This window comes from Thalassophryne amazonica, chromosome 12 (assembly GCF_902500255.1).
Source record: "Thalassophryne amazonica chromosome 12, fThaAma1.1, whole genome shotgun sequence".
Taxonomy (NCBI): domain Eukaryota; kingdom Metazoa; phylum Chordata; class Actinopteri; order Batrachoidiformes; family Batrachoididae; genus Thalassophryne; species Thalassophryne amazonica.
The window spans coordinates 87,121,731-87,149,308 of NC_047114.1; the positions used below are offsets into that span (position 1 = coordinate 87,121,731).

The 27,578-nt window shown below is 39.8% G+C and overlaps 2 protein-coding genes and 1 long non-coding RNA gene across 3 annotated transcripts in view; 1 reads left to right on the top strand and 2 right to left on the bottom strand.

Moving 5' to 3' along the window:
* Positions 1-12,259, bottom strand: part of rab6bb (RAB6B, member RAS oncogene family b) — a 32,196-nt gene extending 19,937 nt beyond the window's left edge. Inside the window, exons 1-2 of the mRNA XM_034183004.1 lie at positions 12,062-12,259; positions 5,825-5,883 (exon numbers count right to left, since the gene is read on the bottom strand). Coding sequence (XP_034038895.1) covers positions 5,825-5,883; positions 12,062-12,131 — 129 coding nt within the window. The 5' untranslated portion in view covers positions 12,132-12,259. The remainder of the gene's footprint in view (positions 1-5,824; positions 5,884-12,061) is intronic.
* On the top strand, positions 427-23,227 carry LOC117521675. Its single transcript, XR_004564016.1, has 3 exons — positions 427-649; positions 12,717-12,725; positions 23,216-23,227. It is a non-coding gene; the product is annotated as an uncharacterized LOC117521675 (long non-coding RNA).
* eif4g1a (eukaryotic translation initiation factor 4 gamma, 1a) overlaps positions 18,861-27,578 on the bottom strand; it is a 53,322-nt gene continuing 44,604 nt past the window's right edge. Inside the window, 6 exon segments of the mRNA XM_034183003.1 lie at positions 18,861-20,168; positions 23,003-23,143; positions 26,121-26,202; positions 26,293-26,430; positions 26,566-26,664; positions 26,765-26,846. Coding sequence (XP_034038894.1) covers positions 19,987-20,168; positions 23,003-23,143; positions 26,121-26,202; positions 26,293-26,430; positions 26,566-26,664; positions 26,765-26,846 — 724 coding nt within the window. The 3' untranslated portion in view covers positions 18,861-19,986.

The window sequence follows — 27,578 nt, forward strand, 5'->3', positions numbered from 1 at the left end:
ACACCCAGTCCATGTAACCATGGAACAGTGTAGGAGCCAGAACACATCTCTGAGGAACACCAGTTTTCAATGGGAAAAACGCAGAATCTCTGCCTTCACGCCATACAGCACTCAGTATCTGTGTATAGGTTGGCTATGATGTGTAGCAACTTCTTAGGGAGCCCAAGAATTCTCAGGATGTTCCAGAGAGCAATCCAATCAAATGACTCAAACGCAACAAAATCAACATGGGCTGAAAAGAAGCGCTACCGATATTCATGCTTGCGTTCTATGAGTACTTGCAGAACTACAATGCAGTCAGTGGTTGACTTCTTAGGCATGAAGCCAGACTGTTCTGGTCGCTGAGCAGCAAGTAGCTGGTACTGTACCATTGTAAGCACTCCAATCCACCCATTCCTTTCTTGATTGGCTAAAGACAATTTTCCAGTCCGTAGGTATGATACCCATCTCCCGGTTTGAAACAAAGATTGTTTGCAATTCCAGGTGAACAGCATCTCCTTTTGCCTCGAGCTTGACCCATATGCTGCATATCCCTGGAGCGCTCCCTGCCCTCAGCTGTTTCACGATCTTTATGATCTCACATTTTGTGGTTCACAGTCGACTAAAGGAGGATCAGTCTTATACAACCGATCAAAATCGCCAGTCCACTGTAAACATACAGCAGAGATATCTGTCATGACTGAATCATCTTTCACCATAACTGCAGTGAGACAAGGTGTAGGTTTGGAAGAACAAAACACTTTGATCCTTCTGGCAGCAGGCCAAGAGTCACAAGACTATAGATGGTGAGTCACCTGATCTCAGATTACAAACACCTTGTCTACTCTCAGGGCAGTCATAACTAGCTATCTCATATCCTTGTACAGCCTAGAATTTCCATCAATACGAGAATTACATCTGGTCTGGAAAATATTTAGAGTCTCCTCTGATATGAAAGACCTCCTCCTGTGGACAATGGTGACTCCAATACAATCTTCATCAACTTTCAGAATCTGATTGGGAAAGAATTCCCGCAATTCATTCCAATCATAATGAACTATAGGTCACAATACCAGCTGGTGTGATTTTCTACAGAGGACATTTATTTCTATTTGCTTGTTTGACAATTCTTTGTTGTATTTTGTTCATGTATGTTCTTGTTATTGCTAGCATGACCAAAGCACTCAGTCACCCCTCTAAGTCTGGTCTGCTTGAGGTTTCTACCTCAAGAACACCTGATCTAGTTTTTCCTTATGACTGTTGCCTACATGATTGCTCAAGGGGGTTGGTAAAGTTAGACTTTACCCTTATAAAGTGCGTTTGGGTGGCTTATGTTTTGATTTGGCTCTATATCAATAAACTGAATTGAAATGAATCACGAATTGTGTCCATATCTGCAAGTCCTCCAGCCAGAATGCATGTAAATTCCTGAGAAACAATCTGACACTAAAGTCTTTTCAGATTTAATCTTCGTCACTGAGCAGACAGTTGTCTGCAAAATTTCAACTGAATCCTCAAGGAAGCCACAAGTCTGTAATTAGAATTGACAGTCTGGCCCTTCTTACCTTATTGTTCTACTGAATTCTAGAGCGTTTTCCCTCATAACAATAACATGGTCAATTTTCTGCACAACACTGCCAGTATTAGAATATCATGTCCAATAGGGCTGTAACAAATGATTATTTGGATCATCGATGAATCTGATGGGGTTTCGACATGATTAATCGATTAATCGGATTAGCAGGGATTTTTTTCTCTCCTTCCATCACTTTATTTAACAACAGAAGATTATTTGAAAACTTAAAATAATTGAAAATCGATTAACTCGATTAGTTGTTTCAGCTCTAATGTCCAACCAGTGCTCCTCTGGATGTTGAAAGCAGGATCCAACAACTCATAGCCCCTGACTTTTTGCAAAGACGAGGAGCACCATGTTTACCAGATCTATGTGGACCAGTGCAGTCATCATAGCCAGCCTTGTCGGTGCCAGTGGCAGCATTGAAATCCAATAAATTATTAAATTAGTCAACCAATAAAGTGTCACCTCTGGGGCAGTCATCAATCACCAAATGAAGCGCCAATTAAAACGTCTCGCTCAGTGAGACATCGCTCACTGCAGTTGGTGCATAGACTAAAACAACAGACACAACAGTCTGAGCGTCATAATATGCTCACTGACAGGGGTAACATCTGACACCATTGGAAGGGGTCAGTCTGCTACAGCAACTGCTACTCTCTCTGTACACCATCCACTGGAGCAACCAGACCAAAAGTAGGTGTATCCACCTGTACAGATGTGGACAGTTTCAAGACTTTGCACCACAGACCGTGCAGCCACTGCAATCTGGAGTTTTCCAAGCTCCCTAGACAGCAGAAGAAAATGGTCATGTTTGCTAAGAAAAAGGATGTTCCATGTGGTCACCTGCATGAGCCGCCTCAGGTTTGGGCCTGTGCACCGTGTGCAGTGGATTTACCCCTCTGCACCTTGCCAACTGCCATCTGTCAAAGTCTTGGTGCTTTCCTAAGGATTTTTTCCAAACAGGTTTCTTCCATCCCCTTCATAGTGCTCGGAACCTCACAATGGAAGGCGGCTGTAGAGTTACTCCCACAGAGAATGGAAACAACAATCTTACTTTTTTGTTATGTAGCTATGCAAGATATTTTTACATAGGTTGAAGTGTGAATCCTACCGCAAACCTCCAGTACAGATTACCTGCAGACTGGAGGACATGGCCAGAGTACACACACATCACAAACACCACCACAAAACACAGTGTGACTATTTCTCCTTTTAAAACACAGTGTGACCATTTTTGTTTTAAAACACAGTGTGACTATTTCTCCTTTTAAAACACAGTATGACTATTTCTCCTTTTAAACACAGTGTGACTATTTCTCCTTTTAAACACAGTGTGAATATTTCTGTTTAAAAACACTGTGACTATTTCTCCTTTTAATACACAGCGTGACCATTTCTGTTTTAAAACACAGTGTGACTATTTCTATTTAAAAACACAGTGTGACTATTTCTCCTTTTAAAACACAGTGTGACCATTTTTGTTTTAAAACACAGTGTGACTATTTCTCCTTTTAAAACACAGTATGACTATTTCTCCTTTTAAACACAGTGTGAATATTTCTGTTTAAAAACACTGTGACTATTTCTCCTTTTAATACACAGCGTGACCATTTCTGTTTTAAAACACAGTGTGACTATTTCTATTTAAAAACACAGTGTGACTATTTCTCCTTTTAAAACACAGTATGACTATTTCAGTTTTAAAACACAGTGTGACTATTTCTCCTTTTAAACATAGTGTGAATATTTCTGTTTAAAAACACTGTGACTATTTCTCCTTTTAATACACAGTGTGACCATTTCTGTTTTAAAACACAGTGTGACTATTTCTGTTTAAAAACAGTGTGACTATTTCTCCTTTTAAACACAGTATGAATATTTCTGTTTTAAAACACAGTGTGACTATTTCTCCTTTTAAACACACTGTGACTATTTCTGTTTTAAAACAGTGTGACTATTTCTGTTTTAAAACACAGTGTGACTATTTCTCCTTTTAAACACAGTGTGATTATTTCTGTTTTAAAACACAGTGACTATTTCTGTTTTAAACAGTGTGACTATTTCTCCTTTTAAACACAGTGTGATTATTTCTGTTTTAAAACACAGTGTGACCATTTCTGTTTTAAAACACAGTATGAATATTTCTGTTTTAAAACACAGTGTGACTATTTCTCCTTTTAAACACAGTATGAATATTTCTGTTTTAAAACACAGTGTGACTATTTCTCCTTTTAAACACACTGTGACTATTTCTGTTTTAAAACACAGTGTGACTATTTCTCCTTTTAAACACAGTGTGATTATTTCTGTTTTAAAACACAGTGTGACTATTTCTGTTTTAAACAGTGTGACTATTTCTCCTTTTAAACACAGTGTGATTATTTCTGTTTTAAAACACAGTGTGACTATTTCTCCTTTTAAACACAGTGTGATTATTTCTGTTTTAAAACACAGTATGACTATTTCTGTTTTAAAACAGTGTGCCTATTTCTGTTTTAAAGCACAGTGTGACTATTTCTCCTTTTAAACACAGACGAATATTTCTGTTTTAAAACACAGTGTGACTATTTTTCCTTTTAAACACAGTGTGATTATTTCTCCTTTTAAAACACAGTATGACCATTTCTGTTTTAAAATGCAGTGTGACTATTTCTCCTTTTTAACACAGTGTGACTATTTCTCCTTTTAAACAAAGTGTGACTATTTCTGTTTTAAAACACAGTGTGACTATTTTTGTTTTTAAATACAATGTGACTATTTCTGTTTTAAAACACAGTGTGACTATTTCTCCTTTTAAAACACAGTGTGACTATTTCTCCTTTAAACACAGTATGACTATTTCTGTTTTAAAACACAGTGTGACTATTTCTTTTAAAACAGTGTGACTATTTCTCCTTTTAAAACACAGTGTAACTGTTTCTGTTTTAAAACACCGTGTGACTATTTTGGTTTTAAATACAGCATGACTATTTCTGTTTTAAAACACAGTATGACCATTTCTCCTTTTAAACACAGTGTGGCTATTTCTGTTTTAAACACTGTGTAACTATTTCTTTTTTAAAATACAGCATGACTATTTCTGTTTTTAAACACGGTGTGACTATTTCTGTTTTAAAACAGTGTGACTATTTCTCTTTTAAATCACAGTGTGACTGCTTTTGTTTTTAAACACTGTATGGCTGTTTCTGTTTTAAAACACAGTGTGACTATTTCTTTTAAAACAGTGTGACTATTTCTGTTTTTAAACACTGTGTGGCTATTTCTGTTTTAAAACACAGTGTGACTATTTCTCTTTTAAATCACGGTGTGACTATTGCTGTTTTTAAACCCAGTGTGACTATTTCTCTTTTAAAACTCATTATAACTATTTCTGTTTTTAAACACGGTGTGACTATTTCTCTTTTTAAACAGTGTGATTAGTTTGCTTTTAAAACATGGTGTGGTTATTTATTTTGCAAAATAGAGTGATAATTTTACCTTCAAAACACTGGTTGTTTGTTTGTTTTTTTATGTGATTTTTCTGTTTTAAAACAGTGGGATTAAATATCTTTTAAAACACACTGTCATATCAATTTTTAGTACGATTGATTATTTCTAATTATTTATCTTATACCCTCCTAAGACCTGATCTTGAACTGGAAGAAGTTTTTGAACAAAATGATGTCCCCATATGTAGATGCAGGATCAAAGAAAGTCACGACACTCTGACTATATCTATTTTAAAACACTGACTATTTCTGTTTTAAAACACAGTGTGATTATTTCTCTTTTAAAACACACTGATTGTTTACCTTATAACCTGACCTTTAGCAAGTTTTTGAACAAAATGATGTCCCCATATGCATCTCTGATGATCTCTTTTAAACGACTGTTTCTGTTTTAAAACAGTGTGATTTTTCTTATCAAGCACATTGTGATTATTTCTCTTTTAGAAACACTGATTGTTTCACTTTTGAAACAGTGATTATTTCTCTTTTAAGCATAGCGTGGTTATTCAGTTTTGGCGACACAGTCCAATATTTTATTAAACAAGGTGTGATTATTTTTCTTTTAAAAACACTTATTGCTTCACTTTTGAAATTGTGATTATTTCACTTTTAAAACAGTGTGATTATTTCTCTTAAAATACAAATTCAACAACAGCAAATCAAAGTAGAATTTGAGTTCAGAGAATTACCATGGTGACATCTCAATGAATCACACATCTGTCATCATTTTATGCATCAGATTCACAGAAAATGTGCATTTTGTGAGCTTCAGTCTCACCTGATACGTGTTGTCAAAACTGTCGTACATGAATCTAGTAATCAGAGATGTTTTCCCCACTGGAACAGAAGACACAAATGTGGATTTTTAATTAAAATGTCAGATCATTAGAGGCTCTAGAAACATATGGTACACTGCAAATTGTCTGAAACACCCCATTTTTCTGGTTAAATGAGGTGACAAAATGTTTTCCTCACCATTTAAACGTTAATTTTAAAATTAATCACAATTTAATGTTCACTTTACCAGGATCAAATGTTGCAAAGAATTATGTCTGCTTCATTAAAGAAAGTTATATATTTTAAATAAAAACATCCCCCTTTTTGATGAAAGAAAATCTGATTATTTTGTAGTTTCAACAAACCAAGTAATAGCTCAATGAAAGGAATTTAGTTTTAAAGGTAAGGTTAGTCACACAAATATTTATTTAGTTTACTATTTAATGTTTGACACTCTTTACTGCAAATTATTCCAAGGCTTTTAATTATTTTATTTTTGTGTATCATGCCTAATATTTATAACAGTGTTGTTTAAATGTATATTTCAGAACAGACATTATTTACTTTAACAAGATAAAGTCACAAAATAATTAAATATGTATGTTGCAATTTCCTAATGGCCAACTCTATGTCTACAGATTAGGGATGAAAAGATCAGTCATTGAAATAATTATTCAATTGTTTTTTGTTTTTTGTTGTTGTTGTTGTTGTTTACAATCAATGACCCGATTCCACTTTGCTTAACATTTGGTGTCATAATTTGAATGGTTCTATTTCATTTTTAAATAAATGTTTTAAATTGAGCTACACTGAGGATTTAAGTACTTCAAACATATTTAAACAGGTTTAAACGGCTGCAGTTTGATCACTCTAAATAATACCACACTGACAAAAGAAAACACTTGAACTAACTTAATTGAATTGCATCAGTTGGTAACACCTGAATGAATTAAGTTCTTTGAAATTAAGTTAATAAGTTAGAATAACACATGTGTTAATCTAACTTAACTTAATTTCAAAGATCTTTTAATTCATCTAGGTGTTATCCATTGACACAATTCAGTTAAGTTGGTTCTTTATTCTGTCCATGGGTTTCAAATATTGCTAAATCAAAGATAATCTCATTAAATTTTGGTGATGTGAATATGGATTCTGGATCATTTTATACACTGAAAAAGAACCAACTGCGGCTACATCCAGAAGTGGGAGTGGGTGTCTTCTTCTGCAAGCCTCCCGTCCTGGACACCAGCATGGACTCCCAAAATTTCCTATATATTTGTATTGTCAATTGTGTCGGTAGCATGGACCAAGCAGAGGGTCACCCCTTTAGCCTGGTCTGCTTGAGGTTTCTTCCTCAAATCATCAGAGGGAGTTTTTCTTTACCACTGTTGCCTGTGTTCTTGCTCTCAGGGTTGGTAAAGTTAGACCTTACTTGTGTGAAGCGCCTTGATGCAGCTTTGTTGTGATTTGGTGCTATATAAATGAAATGAACTTAAAAAGTTATTTCAATTGGTAATACCTGAATGAATTATGCATTAAGTGTTTGAAATTAAGTTAGTAAGTTAGCTGAACTTAACTTACAAACTTAAGTTCAAACAACGTAATTCATTTAGATGTTATCAGTTGAAACAATTTAAGTTGGTTCAACTATTCTCTTTTTTCATTGTAGTGAAATAGTATGTTGTTCAACATTTCTATCGATTTCTCAAAAATCCTTTAGAGAATCTCCAGAAAATTGGCAAATTGATTCAATTTATCAAAAAGAAGAATTCTGTATACTGAGGTGTTGATCAGGATGTAAATGTGAATTCTGATTGTATTTTGAACTGTATTTTACATAACCAGACTGGAGTTTTTTGTGTGTGGTTTTGATCATTTATTTATATTTGGCCAACTGATCCTGACAAAACTTATGGGTCTTATTGAGAGCAATAATTCAGTAAGTTCCTGAGTTGATCAGGATCTGGATTCTGATTCTGATTCAAATCATGGTCAACCCATCCACATGAAACATGAAACTGATCAATCTGATCAAGAACAATAATGCAATAAAATGTGGTCGGGAGCTGGATGTGGATTCTGATGTTATTAAGTTTATCCTAATAACAGTATTGGGCTTTTATTTTGAGGTTTCGATTAGTTTTGTGAATAGTTTTCAGTGAATCTCTATGAAACTTGTTGGACGGATCAATGTTATCAAGAGGAACAATTTAATCAACTTTGATGTTAATCAGTAAGAAGGTTCTAATCTTCATTTACATTTTGGTAAACAGAGTTTGCATTCAATAAAATTTACTTTTTTTTAAAGATTTAGTTCATTTTGTCAAATAGCTTTAATTTGATCTCTATGAAACATGGTGCTTGATCAGTCTTATCAAGAGGAACAATTCAATCAGCTGATCAGCATTAGTGAAGGTTACAAATGATCTTCTTATGGCCTCGGACAGTGGACTCATCTCTGTGCTTGTTCTGTTAGACCTCAGTGCTGCTTTTGATACTGTTGACCATAAAATTTTATTACAGAGATTAGAGCATGCCGTAGGTATTAAAGGCACTGCGCTGCGGTGGTTTGAATCATATTTGTCTAATAGATTACAATTTGTTCATGTAAATGGGGAATCTTCTTCACAGACTAAAGTTAATTATGGAGTTCCACAAGGTTCTGTGCTAGGACCAATTTTATTCACTTTATACATGCTTCCCTTAGGCAGTATTATTAGACGGTATTGCTTAAATTTTCATTGTTACACAGATGATACCCAGCTATCTATCCATGAAGCCAGAGGACACACAACAATTAGCTAAACTGCAGGATTGTCTTACAGACATAAAGACATGGATGACCTCTAATTTCCTGCTTTTAAACTCAGATAAAACTGAAGTTATTGTACTTGGCCCCACAAATCTTAGAAACATGGTGTCTAACCAGATCCTTACTCTGGATGGCATTACCCTGACCTCTAGTAATACTGTGAGAAATCTTGGAGTCATTTTTGATCAGGATATGTCATTCAAAGCGCATATTAAACAAATATGTAGGACTGCTTTTTTGCATTTACGCAATATCTCTAAAATCAGAAAGGTCTTGTCTCAGAGTGATGCTGAAAAACTAATTCATGCATTTATTTCCTCTAGGCTGGACTATTGTAATTCATTATTATCAGGTTGTCCTAAAAGTTCCCTAAAAAGCCTTCAGTTAATTCAAAATGCTGCAGCTAGAGTACTGACGGGGACTAGAAGGAGAGAGCATATCTCACCCATATTGGCCTCTCTTCATTGGCTTCCTGTTAATTCTAGAATAGAATTTAAAATTCTTCTTCTTACTTATAAGGTTTTGAATAATCAGGTCCCATCTTATCTTAGGGACCTCGTAGTACCATATCACCCCAATAGAGCGCTTCGCTCTCAGACTGCAGGCTTACTTGTAGTTCCTAGGGTTTGTAAGAGTAGAATGGGAGGCAGAGCCTTCAGCTTTCAGGCTCCTCTCCTGTGGAACCAGCTCCCAATTCAGATCAGGGAGACAGACACCCTCTCTACTTTTAAGATTAGGCTTAAAACTTTCCTTTTTGCTAAAGCTTATAGTTAGGGCTGGATCAGGTGACCCTGAACCATCCCTTAGTTATGCTGCTATAGACTTAGACTGCTGGGGGGTTCCCATGATGCACTGAGTGTTTCTTTCTGTTTTTGCTCTGTATGCACCACTCTGCATTTAATCATTAGTGATTGATCTCTGCTCCCCTCCACAGCATGTCTTTTTCCTGGTTCTCTCCCTCAGCCCCAACCAGTCCCAGCAGAAGACTGCCCCTCCCTGAGCCTGGTTCTGCTGGAGGTTTCTTCCTGTTAAAAGGGAGTTTTTCCTTCCCACTGTAGCCAAGTGCTTGCTCACAGGGGGTCGTTTTGACCGTTGGGGTTTTACATAATTATAGTATGGCCTTGCCTTACAATATAAAGCGCCTTGGGGCAACTGTTTGTTGTGATTTGGCGCTATATAAAAAAATTGATTGATTGATTGATTGATCAGGATCTGAGTATGACTTCTGAATCCACTTTTATATTCCTTTCACAAAACAGAAAGAGGTGTGTTTTTATTATAAATTATCATTAAATAACATTCTGGTCTTTGTGACACCTTATAGTCATGCAAAAGCCAATTCAGTACATGAAATCTGGTGCTGATCTGGTCAGCGTTCTGTCTCTGTGACAAGTTGCTGTATGTAAAGAAGAAATAGGCAATAATGTTAATTTTAAATTAATTTCTGGCATCTCTGAGGAATGTCAGGGGTACATGCTCTCTGAGTACTTTTCTAGTTACTCTGCCTGCCGCCAAAGTGGTGAAGCAGAGTATCGTCTTCACTGGTGAGTGTTTCTGTGTTTGTGGACAAGATAACTCAAAAATGGTTGGACAGATTTCCTTCATACGTGGTGGGAACATTACTTGGGCAGATATCTAGAGGTGGTTAGATTTTGGAGGCATTTGATCAAAGGTCAAGGTCACAATCAAGGAAAACATGGTCCAAGAAACACCTTTTTAAATATCTCAGCAACCAAGAAGCCCAGGTGGATTAAATTTGGTGGAAATGTTACTTGAATAGATATCTAGAGGTGATTAGGTTTTGGAGTAATTTGTTCAAAGGTCAAGGCGGAGATCAAAGACATGACCAAAAAACAGCTAATGGTGATGAGATTTTGTAATTGTTTCCAAAGGTCAAGATCAAAGACAACATGATCTGAAAGACACCTTTGTATCTCAGCAACCAAGAAGCTGAGATGGATCAAAAGTGGTAGGAATATTACTCAGATATGTATTTAAATGTGATTAGATTTTGGAGCAGTTTGGTGAAAGGTCAAGGTCAAGACCAAGGAAAACATAGTCTGGAAACATTTTTGTTAATATCTCAGCAAGATGGATCAAACTTGGTGGTAATATTATTTGGACAGATATCTAGATGTGATTAGATTTTGAAGTAGTTTACTCAAAGATTAAAAGTTGGGTTAAAGGAAAACTTAGTCTGATAGTATATCTTAGCAGCCATGAAGTAGATGGATAATCTAAAGCATATATTGATCAGGAAAATATTTGATTGGTATTAATGACTACAGTGACGTCACCCACAGTCAAATCACCATTACAGACCTGTGTATATTTACTTGTACTTTTATATTATGGTGCGTAAAGCACATTCATCAGGCCTCTGATGGTTTTTATTTGGAAATGTGTCCGCTGCCATGGGCAGTGACCACAGCAGGCCTCATGGTAACATTGCAGCATCCGGTCCTGGTGTGCGCAGGCCACGCACGCACACTCATCTGACACAAAGATGCATATTTTTCTCGACTTTTTGTTTTTTGTTTTGTTTTTTAACACTGATTCATTTCTGTATTTTAAGGTTGTTTTTTTCTCCTGGTTGTTGTGACCCTCACGCGCGCAGCTTTGCAGCGCTGACACATGATGGATCAGCCGCTTGTCAATTTGTGCCATCACATCCAAACGCGCACGCAGCCATTGTCCGCAGACAGATGTCGTATTAAAGACGTTGGAGAAGGCTGCTATCGAAGCTTTGTTTGTTTGTTTGTTGTCTCTGAAGAGGAGCCTGCGAGCTGTGGAAACGTCTCAGACATCGACAGCTCTTGGGTGTGTCCCGAACTGACACGGAGGAGAGAGAGAGAGAGAGAGAGAGAGAGAGAGAGACAGAGAGAGACTGTTATCTGTCCTCAAAACCAACAACGCCAAACACACACGCGCGTAAGAGGATGGAATAAAAAGGCTTTTTGACGTCATAAACTAGCCATATGACTGGGAAGATAAATCGGTTTTCCGCGAACACAACTAGGAATATTTATCGGCCACTGCAGCAAAGCAAAACAACCGAATTGACACCATCTGATACCACACCAATTATCGGCCATTCATTGATTATTATAGACGATAACCGGTTATGAGTGAGGGATCGCAAAAGGATGCGTTTAATTCGAGGGGAGTGCAGTTAATTCGCATGGCGTTTTGCGTCTTTCTCTCTCTCTCTCTCTCTCCTCCCACGGTTAATCTAATTGTCTGCAGAGCTTCGTGCAGGTGTCATGTTCACTGGATTCTGCTACAACTTTCATTTAAAAAGGGGGGGGGGGGGGGGGGGGCAAATAATTTAACATCTTCCATGCAGGATTACATCCATGGCCTTCAACGCGCACGCATGTTTGGAATCGGCGAGGAGAACCGAACCGGCCCGAAGCCCGGACTCACCGCTCTGCTCTCCTAAAAAGACCAGCTTGAATTTCCTCAGAGGGTTCCCCAGATCTCCTCCAGCTGACATGTTTGCCGATGAAGAGCTGCGCTCGGGCGGGTTGCAGTGATGTTTTGGGGCTCCTGGTCCTCTCCGGTGTGCGCAGGGAGCAGCTCCTCTCTCTCCTCACAGAATGATGCAGCTCAGCATCCTCCTGTGCGCGCACGCAGCCCGTGCTCCTGCGTAACCAAACTAACACCCATCAGATCGCTTGGAAAAGAAATCAATTCCGTGATTAATATCAGAATTTCCAGAAATAACCCGAAAAAAACCTCTCTTTTTTCCTCCGCTTAACTGTGTCAATAAATAAATAGAAAATATTTTTTTAATTCTCATTTATTGTGAATAAACGGAAAATAGATTCATGAGAACAAGCAAATCATCAATTCAGTTGAACTAAAACACAGTACAAATAATGATGATCACATACTGTAATGTCAAAGGAAAATTAATTGTAATCACCTTGTGACATCATAAAGGATCTGTTCCGTAATGTCAGTTTATTCAATTTCAATTTATTTTCATTTATATAGCACCAAATCACAACAAAGTTGCCTCACTGTGCTTCACACAAGTAAGGTCTAACCTTACTAACCCCGCAGAGCAAGCACACAGGTGGCAGTGGTAAGAAAACGCCCTCTGATGATTTGAGGAAGAAACCTCAAGCAGACCAGACTCAAAGGGGTGGCCCTCTGCTTGGGCCATGCTACTGACACAATTTACAATACAAATAGACAGGAAATGTTAGGAGTCCACAGATTCTGTCTATTTCATGAACATTACAGAAGAAGAAACCCACTCCCACCTCTGGATGGAGCCGCACCTCGGACAGAAAATAAAAAACAGAATCAGGCGGTAGAAAGACTACAAATACAGTATAATTTGTTAGCATTAAGCAGCAAGAAAAATAGAAGAAATATTAAGGTGATCGCTGGCCACTAGCCCTAAGCTTCACTAAAAGACCCAGAATTTAGATAAAGTTGAGGCCATGACCCGCTCTGTTTACTAATAAAATGAATTTAAAAGAATAAAAAGCATAGTAAGGGGAAAATACACTCACAAAAATATAAATGCAACACTTTTGGTTTTGTTCCCATTTTGTATGAGATGAACTCAAAGATCTAAAACTTTTTCCACATACACAATATCACCATTTCCCTCAAATATTGTTCACAAACCAGTCTAAATCTGTGATAGTGAGCACTTCTCCTTTGCTGAGATAATCCATCCCACCTCACAGGTGTGCCATATCAAGATGCTGATTAGACACCATGATTAGTGCACAGGTGTGCCTTAGACTGCCCACAATAAAAGGCCACACTGAAAGGTGCAGTTTTATCACACAGCACAATGCCACAGATGTCGCAAGATTTGAGGGAGCGTGCAATTGGCATGCTGACAGCAGGAATGTCAACCAGAGCTGTTGCTCGTGTATTGAATGTTCATTTCTCTACCATAAGCCGTCTCCAAAGGTATTTCAGAGAATTTGGCAGTACATCCAACCAGCCTCACAACCGCAGACCACGTGTAACCACACCAGCCCAGGACCTCCACATCCACCATGTTCACCTCCAAGATCGTCTGAGACCAGCCACTCAGACAGCTGCTGAAACAATCGGTTTGCATAACCAAAGAATTTCTGCACAAACTGTCAGAAACCGTCGTAGGGAAGCTCATCTGCATGCTCGTCGTCCTCATCGGGGTCTCGACCTGACTCCATTTCGTTGTCATAACCGACTTGAGTGGGCAAATGCTCACATTCGCTGGCGTTTGGCACGTTGGAGAGGTGTTCTCTTCATGGATGAATCCCGGTTCACACTGTCCAGGGCAGATGGCAGACAGCGTGTGTGGCGTCGTGTGGGTGAACGGTTTTCTGATGTCAGTGTTGTGGATCGAGTGACCCATGGTGGCGGTGGGGTTATGGTATGGGCAGGCGTCTGTTATGGACAAAGAACACAGGTGCATTTTATTGATGGCATTTTGAATGCACAGAGATACCGTGACGAGATCCTGAGGCCCATTGTTGTGCCATACATCCAAGAACATCACCTCATGTTGCAGCAGGATAATGCACGGCCCCATGTTGCAAGGATCTGTACACAATTCTTGGAAGCTGAAAATGTCCCAGTTCTTGCATGGCCAGCATACTCACCGGACATGTCACCCATTGAGCATGTTTGGGATGCTCTGGACCGGCGTATACGACAGTGTGTACCAGTTCCTGCCAATATCCAGCAACTTTGCACAGCCATTGAAGAGGAGTGGACCAACATTCCACAGGCCACAATTGACAACCTGATCAACTCTATGCGAAGGAGATGTGTTGCACTGCATGAGGCAAATGGTGGTCACACCAGATACTGACTGGTATCCCCCCCCCCAATAAAACAAAACTGCACCTTTCAGAGTGGCCTTTTATTATGGACAGTCTAAGGCACACCTGTGCACTAATCATGGTGTCTAATCAGCATCTTGATATGGCACACCGGTGAGGTGGGATGGATTATCTCAGCAAAGGAGAAGTGCTCACTATCACAGATTTAGACTGGTTTGTGAACAATATTTGAGGGAAATGGTGATATTGTGTATGTGGAAAAAGTTTTAGATCTTTGAGTTCATCTCATACAAAATGAGAGCAAAACCAAAAGTGTTGCGTTTATATTTTTGTTGAGTCTAAGTGCATCTTAAGTCTGGACTTGAAAGTCTCTACAGAATCTGACTGTTTTATTGATGCAGGGAGATCATTCCACAAAACAGGGGCACAATAAAAGAAAGCTCTGTGACCCGCAGACTTCTTATTCACCCTAGTGACACAAAGTCATCCTGCGCCCTGAGAACACAGAGCCCAGGCCGGTACGTAGGGTTTAATTAGGTCAGCTACGTAGGGAGGGGCTAGTCTGTGAATAATTTTATTGGTGAGTAGCAGAACCTTAAAATCCAATCTCACTGGGAAAGGAAGCCAGTGAAGAGATGCCAAAATGGGTGTAATGTGGTCAGACTTTCTGCTTCATGTCAAAAGTCTGGCTGCAGCATTTTGAACCAATTGGAGACCCTTAATGCTGGACTGTGGTAAATCAGAAAATAGAACATTGCAGTAGTCCAATCTAGAAGAAACAAGGGTCTCAGCATCAACCATAGGCAGGATGGGACGAATCTTTGCTATATCATATTCGCTATATCGTATTTCACAGGTGGAAGAAAGCAGTCCTCGTAATATCTCTAATGTGGAGGCCAAAGGACAATGTAGAATCAAAAATGATCCCAAGGTTCCTCATTTTGTCAGTGTGATGTACAACACACGACACGAGCCTAGGCTAAGTGTTAACTGGTCAAATTGACGCAGATGTCTCCCTGGACCAAGAACCACTTCAGTCTTATCTGAGTTTACAAGTAGGATGTTTCTAGACATCCAGCTTTTCACTGATGCAAGGCAATCTTCTAAGGATTTTATGTGGATGAGATTACCAGCAGTTATCTGCATGTACTGTATAACTGAGTGTCATCAGCATAGCAATGTCCACATCTGTTCCATAATCATGCTGTAATATCACAGGAAACTGTAATGTAATAACCCTGTGACACCATAAAGGATCTTCTCATATTTATACTGTAACATCATAGGAAACTGTAATCACCCTGTGACATCATAAAGTATCTGCTCCATAACAATACTGTCATGTCATAGGAAAGATAAATTTAATCACCCTATAACACCATAAAGAATCTGTTCCATACCCATACTGTGATATCATAGGAAACTTGTGTAATCATCTTGTGATGCCATAAGAAACTGGAATTGCCCTGTGACCTCATGAGGATCTGGTCCATAATCAGTGTCATTTCATAATAGTCTCAATTGTTCCACCCTTTTTTAATGTCAGCCTAAAAAGAGGGTCTGTATCCAAGCACATTTGTCAGTTGTGAGACAGTGAGAGTACTATGTTGATGTTAACCAGAATATCGGCTTGTGATTGGCTGAGTGCGCCAATGGGATACAATTATTTTGGGCATTTAGGGGAGGTGATGGTGTAGTGGTTAAAGCATTGGGCTTGAGACCAGAGGATCCTCAGTTCAAATCCCAGCCTGACTGGAAAATCGGGCAAGGTCCTTAATCCCCTAGTTTCTCCCGGTGTGTAGTGAGTACCTTGTATGGCAGCACCCTCACATTGGGCTGAATGTGAGGCATTGATGTGTTAAACACTTTGAGCATCTGATGCAGATGGAAAAGCTGTATATATACAGTCCATTTACCATTTATTTATTTACCATTGATAAAGTTCAGTTACAAAATACCACACAAAATGAAAATAAACCGAAATGCTTAAGAGCTTTTGTCGTGTATTCAGCAATTGTGTCAGCTTCCACAGCACCCTCTGATGGTCACATTCAAAAAGGTGTTGTGTTACCCGTCTGTGGAATTGATCTGACAGGCTGGGTTAGTCTAATTTCATAACCGGTAATGTGATCACCATGTGACACCTGTTCCATAATCACACTGTGATGTCATAAAAATCTGTAATATACTTACCCTTTGATAGCATAATGGATGTTCTGAATCACACAGTGATGTCATAAGATGTAATTTACTCACCCTTTTGACATCATAAAGAAAATGTTCTAGGACACTGGGATGTCACAAAAATACTTATGTACCCTGTGACATTATCAATGACCTTTTCTGCCCTGATCGTGTGTGAATGACTGTGAGGCATCACTGCAAATCTGAACAGTCTAGTACAGAAGCTTTTGGACAGTGACAATTATTTAGTCGACTCCATGCAACAGAGTTGTGCTCAAAACAATGTTGTGCTTGAGTAGAGCTCAAGTCCTGTATGTTTTATTTCCATATACACAGTTGCATTAGGAATATTGCACATTCTATTTCAAGTCAAAACTTGTAGAAAATTATATTTATTATTTTACAGAAAGTAAAGAAAAAGTAATGTTCAGCTGTTCAAAAAAATGGCAGTCTGCATTTCTCCTTACAAGCGCATTTACTGTATACGAGGTCTATTAGAAAAGTATCCAACCTTTTTATTTTTTTCAAAAACCATGTGGATTTGATTCATATGTTTTTACGTCAGCCAAGCTTGAACCTTTGTGTGCATGCATGAGTTTTTCCACTCCTGTCGGTTGCGTCATTCGCCTGTGGGCAGGCTTTGAGTGAGCACTGCTCTACCCCTCTCGTCGTTGTTTCATTGTGAGGAAATGGCGGAATGATTTGGGCTATTTTTCCAGACAAGACAAGCAGCTGGAAACCATTCGAAAAATTTATCTGGCTTTCGATGAAAATTTTACGGGCTTCACAGAGAATAAGGAGTGTTACTACAGCTTTAAGGACTGCCCACAATGGCGCACGGCGCGCCGCGCTCTGAGCCGCCATCGAGAGGCAGAAAACACATTTCTAAATGGATCGCTGTGTGGAGCCGGGACCGTCGTGAGCAATTTCTCTGGTTATCACAAGAGCTGGACATCAGCCATTTTCCGGCAGATTTCACTTTTAACGAGATTTTGTCACGGAAAGCCGCGCGGAGGCTTCGCGCGTCAGGACCGATTTGCTGATCGAGCGAGACAAAGGAGCTGTGAGCCCAAGACAAATTTTCCTGTGGGGACAATAAAGTTTAACCTAACCTATAACAACCATTTTGAGAACTGCTTTGTATCTGTGTTTTATGGAGTCAACCACCTTCTGGCACCTGTGAACAGGTTTTCCATCCCAGAACCATCAGACTCCATTCCACAATTCCTCTGCATTTCTTGGTTACAGCATTTTTGATGTCACCCTTCAAGTTTTCTAATGGATTAAGGTTTTGGGATTGGGCTGGCCACTCCACAACATTAACCCTGGTTGGTCTGTAACCAAGATGTTGCTCACTTGCTGGTGTTTTGGGGTTGTTGTCTTGTTGAAACACCCACTTCCAAGGCATTTCCTTTTCATTGTGAGGCAACAACCTCTTAAGTATTCAAACTGATCCATGATCCCTGCTATATGTAATAAACAGAATGCGCAGTGTTCCCAATGCATTTGCATGTATGGAAATAAAACCTATTACAAGGATTTGATCTTTAAAAAAAAAAAAAAAAAAAAAACTGCTACTGTTTTGACCACAACTTGATGCGGTACAATCATTACACGCTGGTGAAAAAAAATTAAAATACACAAAAGCCCAAAATTACCATGACTTTCATGCCCATAGTGAGTGAATATAAACCTCTGTACATAATTACATAACATGTAGTGAGCCATTGTGGAAAAAGTTCCAACCCTGGGGCTGTTCAACACTTTTTTTTTTTAAATAAAAAAAAAAAAAAAAAAAAAAAAAAAAACCTTCAATAAACACAGTAACCTCACGCTTCAAACCTAAAGTTTCATCAGCATATTTGGACCAAATTGCATGCAAAATGTGCCACTTCATGCATCAGTCACCAGATTTAGATGTTAAAAACCCTCAAAAGCAGGACATCTGAACGATATGGGAGCACATGTAAATCAATCTACATACATTCTTGAATAATGATAAAAACATTAATTCCAATCCACAATTCAAAGTGTCTCTCAGTGACATGCAATCTTGATGCTTTTCCAGTCTTCTGTGCAAACTGGCTGTTACGTTCTCTGCAAAGGTACACGTAGTTCTCATGTGCAAAAAGAGAACAGAATGCTCCAATGACTTTTGTGGGATTCAATCAAACATCTGACATGTTGGTGGCCAAAAAAAAAAGAAAAAAAAAAAAACCATAAATAAAGCACTAGCTGACCAGCTTAAGTCCTTTATTTGCAATGCTCCATAACCTCATCTTTCCAGTTACGATGCAAAAGAAGCAATAATTTCTTAAATAAGGAAAAAAAAAAAAAAGATGTATTTACAAAATTCCAATAAAACTAAATCAATGGATTATCTAAAGCACCTCTCTGCATCTGGAGAACTGCAGCTCCTGTTGGGGGAAGAAAAAAAACAAAAACAAAAAAACCCCAAAACAAAAACAGAACAAAGCACTACAATATATCATATCGGTAATTCATCATTTATGGAAAAAAAATTATTTACAGAACGTTCCTGACAAGTTTCCACTTAAAGTAGAGAAGGCTTTCGGATCATTTCTGCGTCTATATATTTCAATCAAGTCAATTTCTGTATATTTCAAGTTTTAATGGTGATTGGGTCGTTAAAGCGTTCTGTGGGGTGGGGGGGAGCTCCCTGATCAGAGCGAAGGGAGAGCGCCCTCAACAGGTCAAGTTAAGTAGAAGATGAGGTACAGGTGAGGAGTTCGTTCTGTGCTGAGGGTGGGACACGATGGCTTACAGGAAGCATTAAGACAAACGAGTCACCAAAGGTCGAATCCGTGTTTCGCAACATTTTAGAAAGAAAATAGACAACTTTTTTCTTAAAAACTGCATCCATCAGATTAAGATGAGTTAGTGATGTCCATTCGTGTGTTAATGTTCATTAAAACACTTCAGTCATGGTGTGCACTCTGGAAGAGACAAATAAGATCCGTTTAACACGCGTCATGATTCCCACGTCACCACACACACCCCACTTAGAGTCACATGTTAGGCAACAGAATTATCTAGAACCTTAAAAAGAAAAAAAGCAGCGTGTTCCTTTGGATATTTATTGTTTGTTTAAAAAGGTTTCCGTAGTGATATGGAACATTCACACCTGGAAAACAAGTGATCCTGCTGAACCATAATTCAAGTCTAGCTGAGAGGACACTTGATGTGACGAGCCGAGAAATGATTGTTTTCTGAGTCCTTCCCTCTGGAAAAAAAAGAACAAAATAAGAATAAAGTTCATCCTCACTGGGGATTGATTTGAGTCTGTCACTCTGGTGCCTGCAAAGCCTAAGCCCTGCCACAGGGGGGCAGCAGCGTTCAGGTCCTTCAGTCCTTATCCGACTCCTCCTCAGCCTCGCGGAGCCATGTGAAGAACGCGGTAACCGATTTCAAGGCCACACCTTTGCCCGTTTGCTCTGCAGGGTCTTTGCTGGACTCCCATTTGTAGAAGGCTTCCTCTTTAATAACATCCTCATCATACAAGGCATCAAAGAACATCCGCAGCAAGTCTGCAGAGAGAACACACGTTCATATGAATCTTAGCGCCAAAGATGTTAGCGTTCAACCCACGGCTTCTTTTTAGTGAGATATAAGTTTTCTGCAGGCAGGGGAGGAAAACAACATTTACATGGAACATGTAGCATGTGTGTTTTTGTAAACTTTTGTTTCTACCAGTTTCTATAAAAATGCTTTTCCTGTCAATATTATGCATTCTCAATTCATTAATTTTTGCAGATCCAGATTACCGCTGACTCTTAAAGTATTCCCTTCCAATGACTAGGGATGGGTATCAAGAACCGGTTCCTTTCAGGTATTGTTAAGAAATTATTCGATCCACCGACATCAATAAGCTTTTTGCTTAACGATTCTGTTATCGGTCCTTCAGAGTGGCCGTTGTTTTGGGGGGTGTTTGTCTGGAAAATGATAATTTGTCTACATTGATTACAGATCCTGCAGCGGGTCCATAATCAACTTTTCTGCAGCGCAGCTTTGCTTTGAACCTTGAACCAATTGAAGCAGTGGTTCACAGATTGAAGCAGTGCTTCGATCTATTGCTTCATTTATTCTTTCTTTCTTTCGCTTTCCCCTGCTAAAACCCTAAAGAGCATACGTCTGAGTATTATTTACATTTTTTATGTTAAACCGACCTGTTATGGTCTTCTGAAACAGTTGATAGATGTATTTTATAACTTAAAAACGGGAGCGATGCTAACGCGTTAGCATGTCTATGCCATTTTCAATGTTAAAAGTTAGCATTAAGCAGTTCCAGCTGTCATCACGTTCAGCTGCATTTGTTTTCAAATTGTAATATTTTTAATTTATTTTTGTTTATATATTAATAATCTAATGAATATTATATACAATATTCTTATTACATACAATTTTAGACAATTGCACACCAGACAGAATTTTAGAAAGACAAAAACAACCTGAATAGAAACAGAAAATATAAAAGCAACTAACAATGAACATACATAAACAAATAAATACAGAAATAAATGTTTCCTGTGAACACCTAGTGACTCTTACACCTACATTTCATCCCTGTCTTATTTAAGTTTAATGACAGTTTGTTTCGGTCAAACCATATTTTCAGTGTGTTACTTTCTTCAGTGATTTCCTCCAGAACTATCTGCCAAACTAGAAAACTGCTACATCTTAGTAAGAGTAGAATACTACTGGAATGAATGAAAGTTGTTTTTTTTTTTTCCCTCACCTAAATGGATGCTCCACTCACTCCAGTTTATCATCTGGAAAAGTCCCAGATTGCATTTCAGAGCTTCTAGAACTGAAACATTTTCGTGCAGGTGGTGTTGGGGGGTAATTTTGGGTTTCAGCTTTTTTGTTGTTGTTGTTTTTCACCACTTTCATCCCTGAATATGTCAATCGTGAGTCACTTTTGTGCAGATTAAAGTTACTAACTGGGACTCCTGTCTTGTTGCGAGAAAGAAACGAGAATCGTCCTCCGTTCTGTTCACACAGCTCCAAACGCTGTGTGAACAGAGTCGGCTCTCTGCCGACTCAAGTTAGAACGATACAGTCCAGTCTGAATTAATAACTTCAAAGTGAAACACCGTTTTGTTTATTTCTATTTATGTCCAGAGATCAAGGATACAGTGACCAATTTCATATTTACTTTAAGACTCAATGAAATACACAGAAAACCTGTAAAGCCTACTTTTAGTTCAAAATTCACGAGGTATCGATAAAGAATCGGATCGATAAGCAGAATCAATAATGGCATCAATAGATAAAATCTTAATACCCATCCCTACCAATGACTGATCAACTCTACTTGAATTTCTCAACATCAAATTAAAAAAAAAAAAAATTACCTCAAGTTTCACAACCCCTTCCTTTTTTCTTTTTTTTCATTTTATTTAAGGATCCCCATTCATCTTTACCAGAGTAGAGACTACTCTTCCTGGGGTCCATTCTCAAATAAAAATATTACAATTACATCAAAGTATTACAATTTATACAACTCGTATGCACCAACTGTACAATTCACATAACATACACAACAGTTATTTCTTCACAAAACAAACACAAGCACTATCTTATTGAGTATACATTTCTTATGATTTGCTTTGAAAATTATATGATTTCATATTAACCTCACATCTGGAGGCAACTGATTCCAATATAAGATGGATTGATATATAAATGTGTTTTTTAAAGCATTAGTTTTTGGCAGAGGCAAAACAAAAATAGAACGAGAAACTTAAACTCAGCTGATTTTTAAATGTTAATTACATTTTTATTTGTAGCAGCTACGGCTGTTGAAGCTGTTGCTTTCTATGTTGTCGTCCATGCTTTTTTGATGAGATGTTTCTGGTCCACTTCTGTGTGTTGGTGAGACATAACCGGCTTTATGTAGTGGGGTTAACCAGAGGACATAGGGCCTTCACTGTAGCTGCTCAACTGTGGAACAGCCTTCCTTTTAACATTAGATCTGTCTTCTTTAAATGTTTTTAAGTCATCATCGAAGACCCATCTCTGCACAGACCTTCAATAACTAAGCGGAGTTGCACTTTTGTATCAAACTTATTGTATTTGTTAGCGCTTGGATTTTGTATTCTTGTATTTTTATACCCTTTTATTCTGCACCTGTGAAGCACTTTGGGCAGTTGATTGTTGTAAATGTGCTATATAAATAAACCTGACTTGACTTAATGGTTTCCGTGGTTCATACAGCCCAGCCTGAAGGCAACATACCAGAATTTTTCAAAATAAATTTCGTGTGAGGTGAGTGAGTGAGTGCACCAAACAGCCACCACCTGTTATTACGAGTGAATTACAGAGCGTGTGTCACTTTCAGCAGGAAGTTGAGGACACTTACTCGCTGGCTGTTCCAGATGCACCATCAGAGCCTGGAGGGCGTAAAGGGCTTGCAGCTCTCTCTGCTCATCACACAGGTACAACTGCAGAAGCCCGGCTCTCTGGGCAATCTGATTCGCATCCACCCGGTACGTGTTGTCACCTGTAAGGAAGACCACCAACTGATGAGTCCAGGGTTAAGAATTCCACATGCTGCACTGCTGATAACGGACAGGAGTATGAGATATACTGAAAAATTAGACCCATTTTAAGCCTTATTTTGGCAGCCAACCAGACAACTGAGAAAAGTCAGGAGCACTTCATCCAGATTGTCCAAGAAATTCTCATGCCTGTGATAATACCAACCACCTCCCCTGACAGCATGTTTGTTCACATTTATTGCATGTTTAGTTTTAAACTACATCATGACTGAATACGTGGATTTGTTTTGAAACATTAGTGAGTGCTCTAGTAGTGACTCCCCCTCGAACTGCCACCTTATCGTGGTGGGGGAGTTTGCGTTCCCGGATGATCCTAGGAGCTACGTTGTCGGGGGCTTCGTGCCCCTGGTAGGATCTCCCATGGCAAACAGGTCCTAGGTGATGGGCCAGACTAAGGGCAGTTCAAAAGCTCCCATGACCGACACGAAATCAAGGACGGAGACGTCGCCTGGTATGGCGGAGCCGGGGCCCTACCCTGGAGTTGGAGCTTGCGCGCGAGCGCCTGGTGGTCGGGCCTTAGCCCACGGGGCCTGGCTAGGCTCAGCCCGAAAGAGCGATGTGGGCCCACCCTCCTGTGGGTTCAACACCTGCAGAGGAGGCCATGGGGGTCGGGTGCAGCGAGGACTGGGTGGCAGTCGAGGGCGGGTGGCCCAGTGGCCTAGTCCGCACTCAGTCTCTGGCTGTTGGGACGTGAAATGTCACCTCGCAGGGGGGGAAGGAGCCTGAGCTTTGCGGGAGGTTGAGAGGTACGACTAGAGATAGTTGGGCTCACCTCCACGCACAGCTTGGGCTCTGGTACCAGATTCCTGGAGAGGGGCTGGACGCTTCACTTTTCTGGTGTTGCTCACAGGGAGAGGCGGCGAGCTGGGGTAGCATTGCTTATTGCTCCCCAGCTCAGTCGCCGTGTGTTGGAGTTCACCCCGGTGAATGAGAGGGTCACGTCCCTATGCCTTCGGGTTGGGGACAGGTCTCTCACTGTTGTCTCGGCCTATGGGCCAAGCAGCAGTGCAGAGTACCCAACCTTCTTGGAGTCTCTGGGAGGGGTACTACGTAGTGTTCAGACCGGGGACTCCACTGTTCTCCTGGGGGACTTCAACGCCCACGTGGGCGGCGACAGTGAGACCTGGAGGGGTGTGATTGGGAAGCACGGCCTCCCCGATCTGAACCCGAGTGGTGTTCAGTTGTTCTGTACTTCTGTGCTAGTCACAGTTTGTCCATCATGAACACCATGTTTAAGCACAGGGGTGTCCATAAGTGCACGCGGCACCAGGACACCCTGAGCTGGAGGTCGATGATCGACTTTGTAGTCGTATCATCTGACCTTCGGCCACGTGTCTCAGAGGGGTTGAACTGTCGACCAATCACCACCTGGTGGCGAGTTGGATCCGCTGGGAGGGGAGGAAGCCAGTCAGACCTGGCAGGCCCAAACGTATCGTGAGGGTCTGCTGGGAACGACTGGCGGAACCCTCTGTCAGCGAGGTCTTCAACTCCCACCCCCAGGAGAGCTTCTCCCAGATCCCGGGGGAGGGTGGAGACATTGAGTCCGAGTGGACCATGTTCTCCACCTCCATTGTCGATGCGGCCGCCTGCAGCTGTGGTCGCAAGGTCTCTGGTGCTCATCGCGACGGCAATCCCCAAACCTGGTGGTGGACGCCATAAGTAAGGGATGCCGTCAAGCTGAAGGAGTCCTACTTGTCACCACCTGGTGGTGATTATTTTTCATATTCGCGATTACTGTGAATTATTTATTTTATCCACAAAGCATAAAATGACTCAGAATCTGACATCATTGTGCTGCAGCCATGCTCACTCTGTTTCGCTCTCGTCTTAAGGCAGGACAATAACATGGAGGCTGAGGAGCGATCCGTCCTGCCGTTTGGATAAGACGGCCGATTAAAACAGTGGCCGTCTTCTTCAAAGCCGTCTAAAATGCGGAGTTTACCGAAGGAGCTGTCGGTGTGTGTGTGTGTCCGCGAGCGTGGAGTCAACAGGCTGCAGACTTTGAGGGAGGGGGTGGGTGAGGGAAATAACTTAATGGAGGCACGACACGTCTGCTGAGAACCATCAGTGCACGCAGCAAGCACAGAGAGGATTTTAACACGAGTGAACATGTTAAAAAAACAAAACCAAACGGCGGAACTGCCTTTACTTCTCTCTGAACTTTCTCTCCCGGTGTAATTCTGCCGTTACCGTCCTGTTCACACCATGTGCGCATCGTATACTGAATTTATGAGATCATGAGATGAATAAACAGTCAAATATCTTTAAAAACATATTTAAAAAAATGAGAATATATGAATGAACTGAGCCCAAAAAAAAAAACAAACAAACAAAAAAAAAAAAAACCCTGATGTGGAGAAGCTATGGTGATATTCAAACGCACAGATCACAAAAAGCAGGTGAGAACTCTGAACTTTAACAGCTGTTATTTTCTAAAGATATTTATTTGTTCAATCTTGAGCTTAATGTAGTGTTTAAGCACAAAATGTGACTGATGTGGAGAAACAACTTCAGAAATGCAACACAAACAACCACAAATCAGAAAAAGTTGGAACTGTATGTAAAATGAAGATAAAAATAAAAATGTTGCACTATTCCCAGTTTCTCCACTCACAGAAGCCAAACGTTCTTCCAGAGTTGTGTAGCCTTGTACTACGATAGTAGAATATAAAGAAGGGAAAACAAAGAAAAAAAAATAGACATATTCGTCAATCGCAATTATTTGTCTGACAATTAATCATCTCTAGAAATTCCTAATCCTGACAGCCCTATCTGCACAATTTTTTTAAGGTTGTTCCCTGAACTTGTGCAAACCACAGGATGTATGAAGTCAGCTGGACTGAGTGACTGCATCTTAATCGGACTAATATGCGGTCACTGCACAGATCCAACACCATGTGTAAATAAGGTCATACTCACATATGATGGCCGACTGGCACACAGAAGTCATCAGTGCGCGCACAAACTGGTTGGAGGCAACCTGCTGTTCATCCAAGTTAGCCTGAAAGTATCAGAAATTCAACAACAATTCACCCGTCAACATGACTGGAGTCCAAAGCAGACAAGACCTACAACACCGGTACTCACACACCTCAACCCAGTCTGTGATACGCTTGTTGTTGGCCTTGTCCTGAAGGAGTCTGTCCAGTTGTTTGCTCATCTCCTCACCACTCAAAATCTTATCCTTCTTCCCAGACTCCATCTCCTCCCCTAATGTGTACTCTACTTTCTGCAACAAGTAAACCAAAAGGAGACATCCTTCAATTGTCTATTTCTAAGGATTTGGTCATGATTTTAGTCAAAACATGAAAATAAATTAAAAACGGACACCTTCAGTGGGGAGTATTCTTCTGATCTTACACACCTGCTCAGTAACAAACTTGTTGACGTCAACATCTTCAGGTAAATAATCTCTCCAGTTTAACCCAGCTTCTGTCCACACAGCACCAACCTTCTTAGGCGTCTTTAAAAAACAAACCAACAGTGAATCTAAGCTGTCAAACTTCATAGTATATAAACCTGGACTAATGACACGGTGGTGGGGGGCTTTCTGTTGGATGTACCATTCCTTTGCAGAGCAGTGTGAGGATCTGTGCCAGCAGAACTCCAGCTTTTTCCAGAGGCACGAGAGGTTTCGAGATCTCCCTAAAAAAAAAAAAAAAAACAGTATTCTGCAGTTATGCCATAATCTTTTATGATTATGAAGACTGTATTTTGAAGCATGTTGAGCTGTTCAAATTAGAAGTCCTTAAAATGTATTCACTTTTGCTCCTAAACACATTAAGGTGTCTACACTCTGCACAACAATTATTCTGCATTTGTTCCAAGAGTTTTTTTGAGCTTGTGTCTCAATATTACACCTAAACATAGTACAGAACAGAAATGAGACACCTGTATGGAACAACAATGGCAGGAAAACATTTTGAAGAGAAACCAGACAGCTTGAAGTTATACTGTTCTCAAATTTGTCAAAATTTAACTGTACCTATAAAAACAGTCAAAAGCTGCTTTTACGCTACAGGAACCAGTACCATACTGAGGGTTAAGTATCTGATCTAAAGCGTTACGATATGCTTTTTCACTGGAGGGACTGCAGGTGGCAGGCAGCAATGTCAAACTGCCCAGCCTAAAAAAATCCTGGAAGCATCTGGTAAAGTCCATCTGAAGCATATTTTCAGGGCCAATTATAACTAGTGAGAAATTTGGCAATTTGAACATTTAGAGCAGTTCCTAAGGTTCCTGAGGTTGGTGCATGCTTTACGCTTTAAGCTCCAGAACCAACTGTCTACATGCTTGGACATTAACAGTAATGGAGTTCTTTTCAGTTTTTAATTTTAGACATGGAAAGAAATCTTTTTATACACGTTTATATTTATT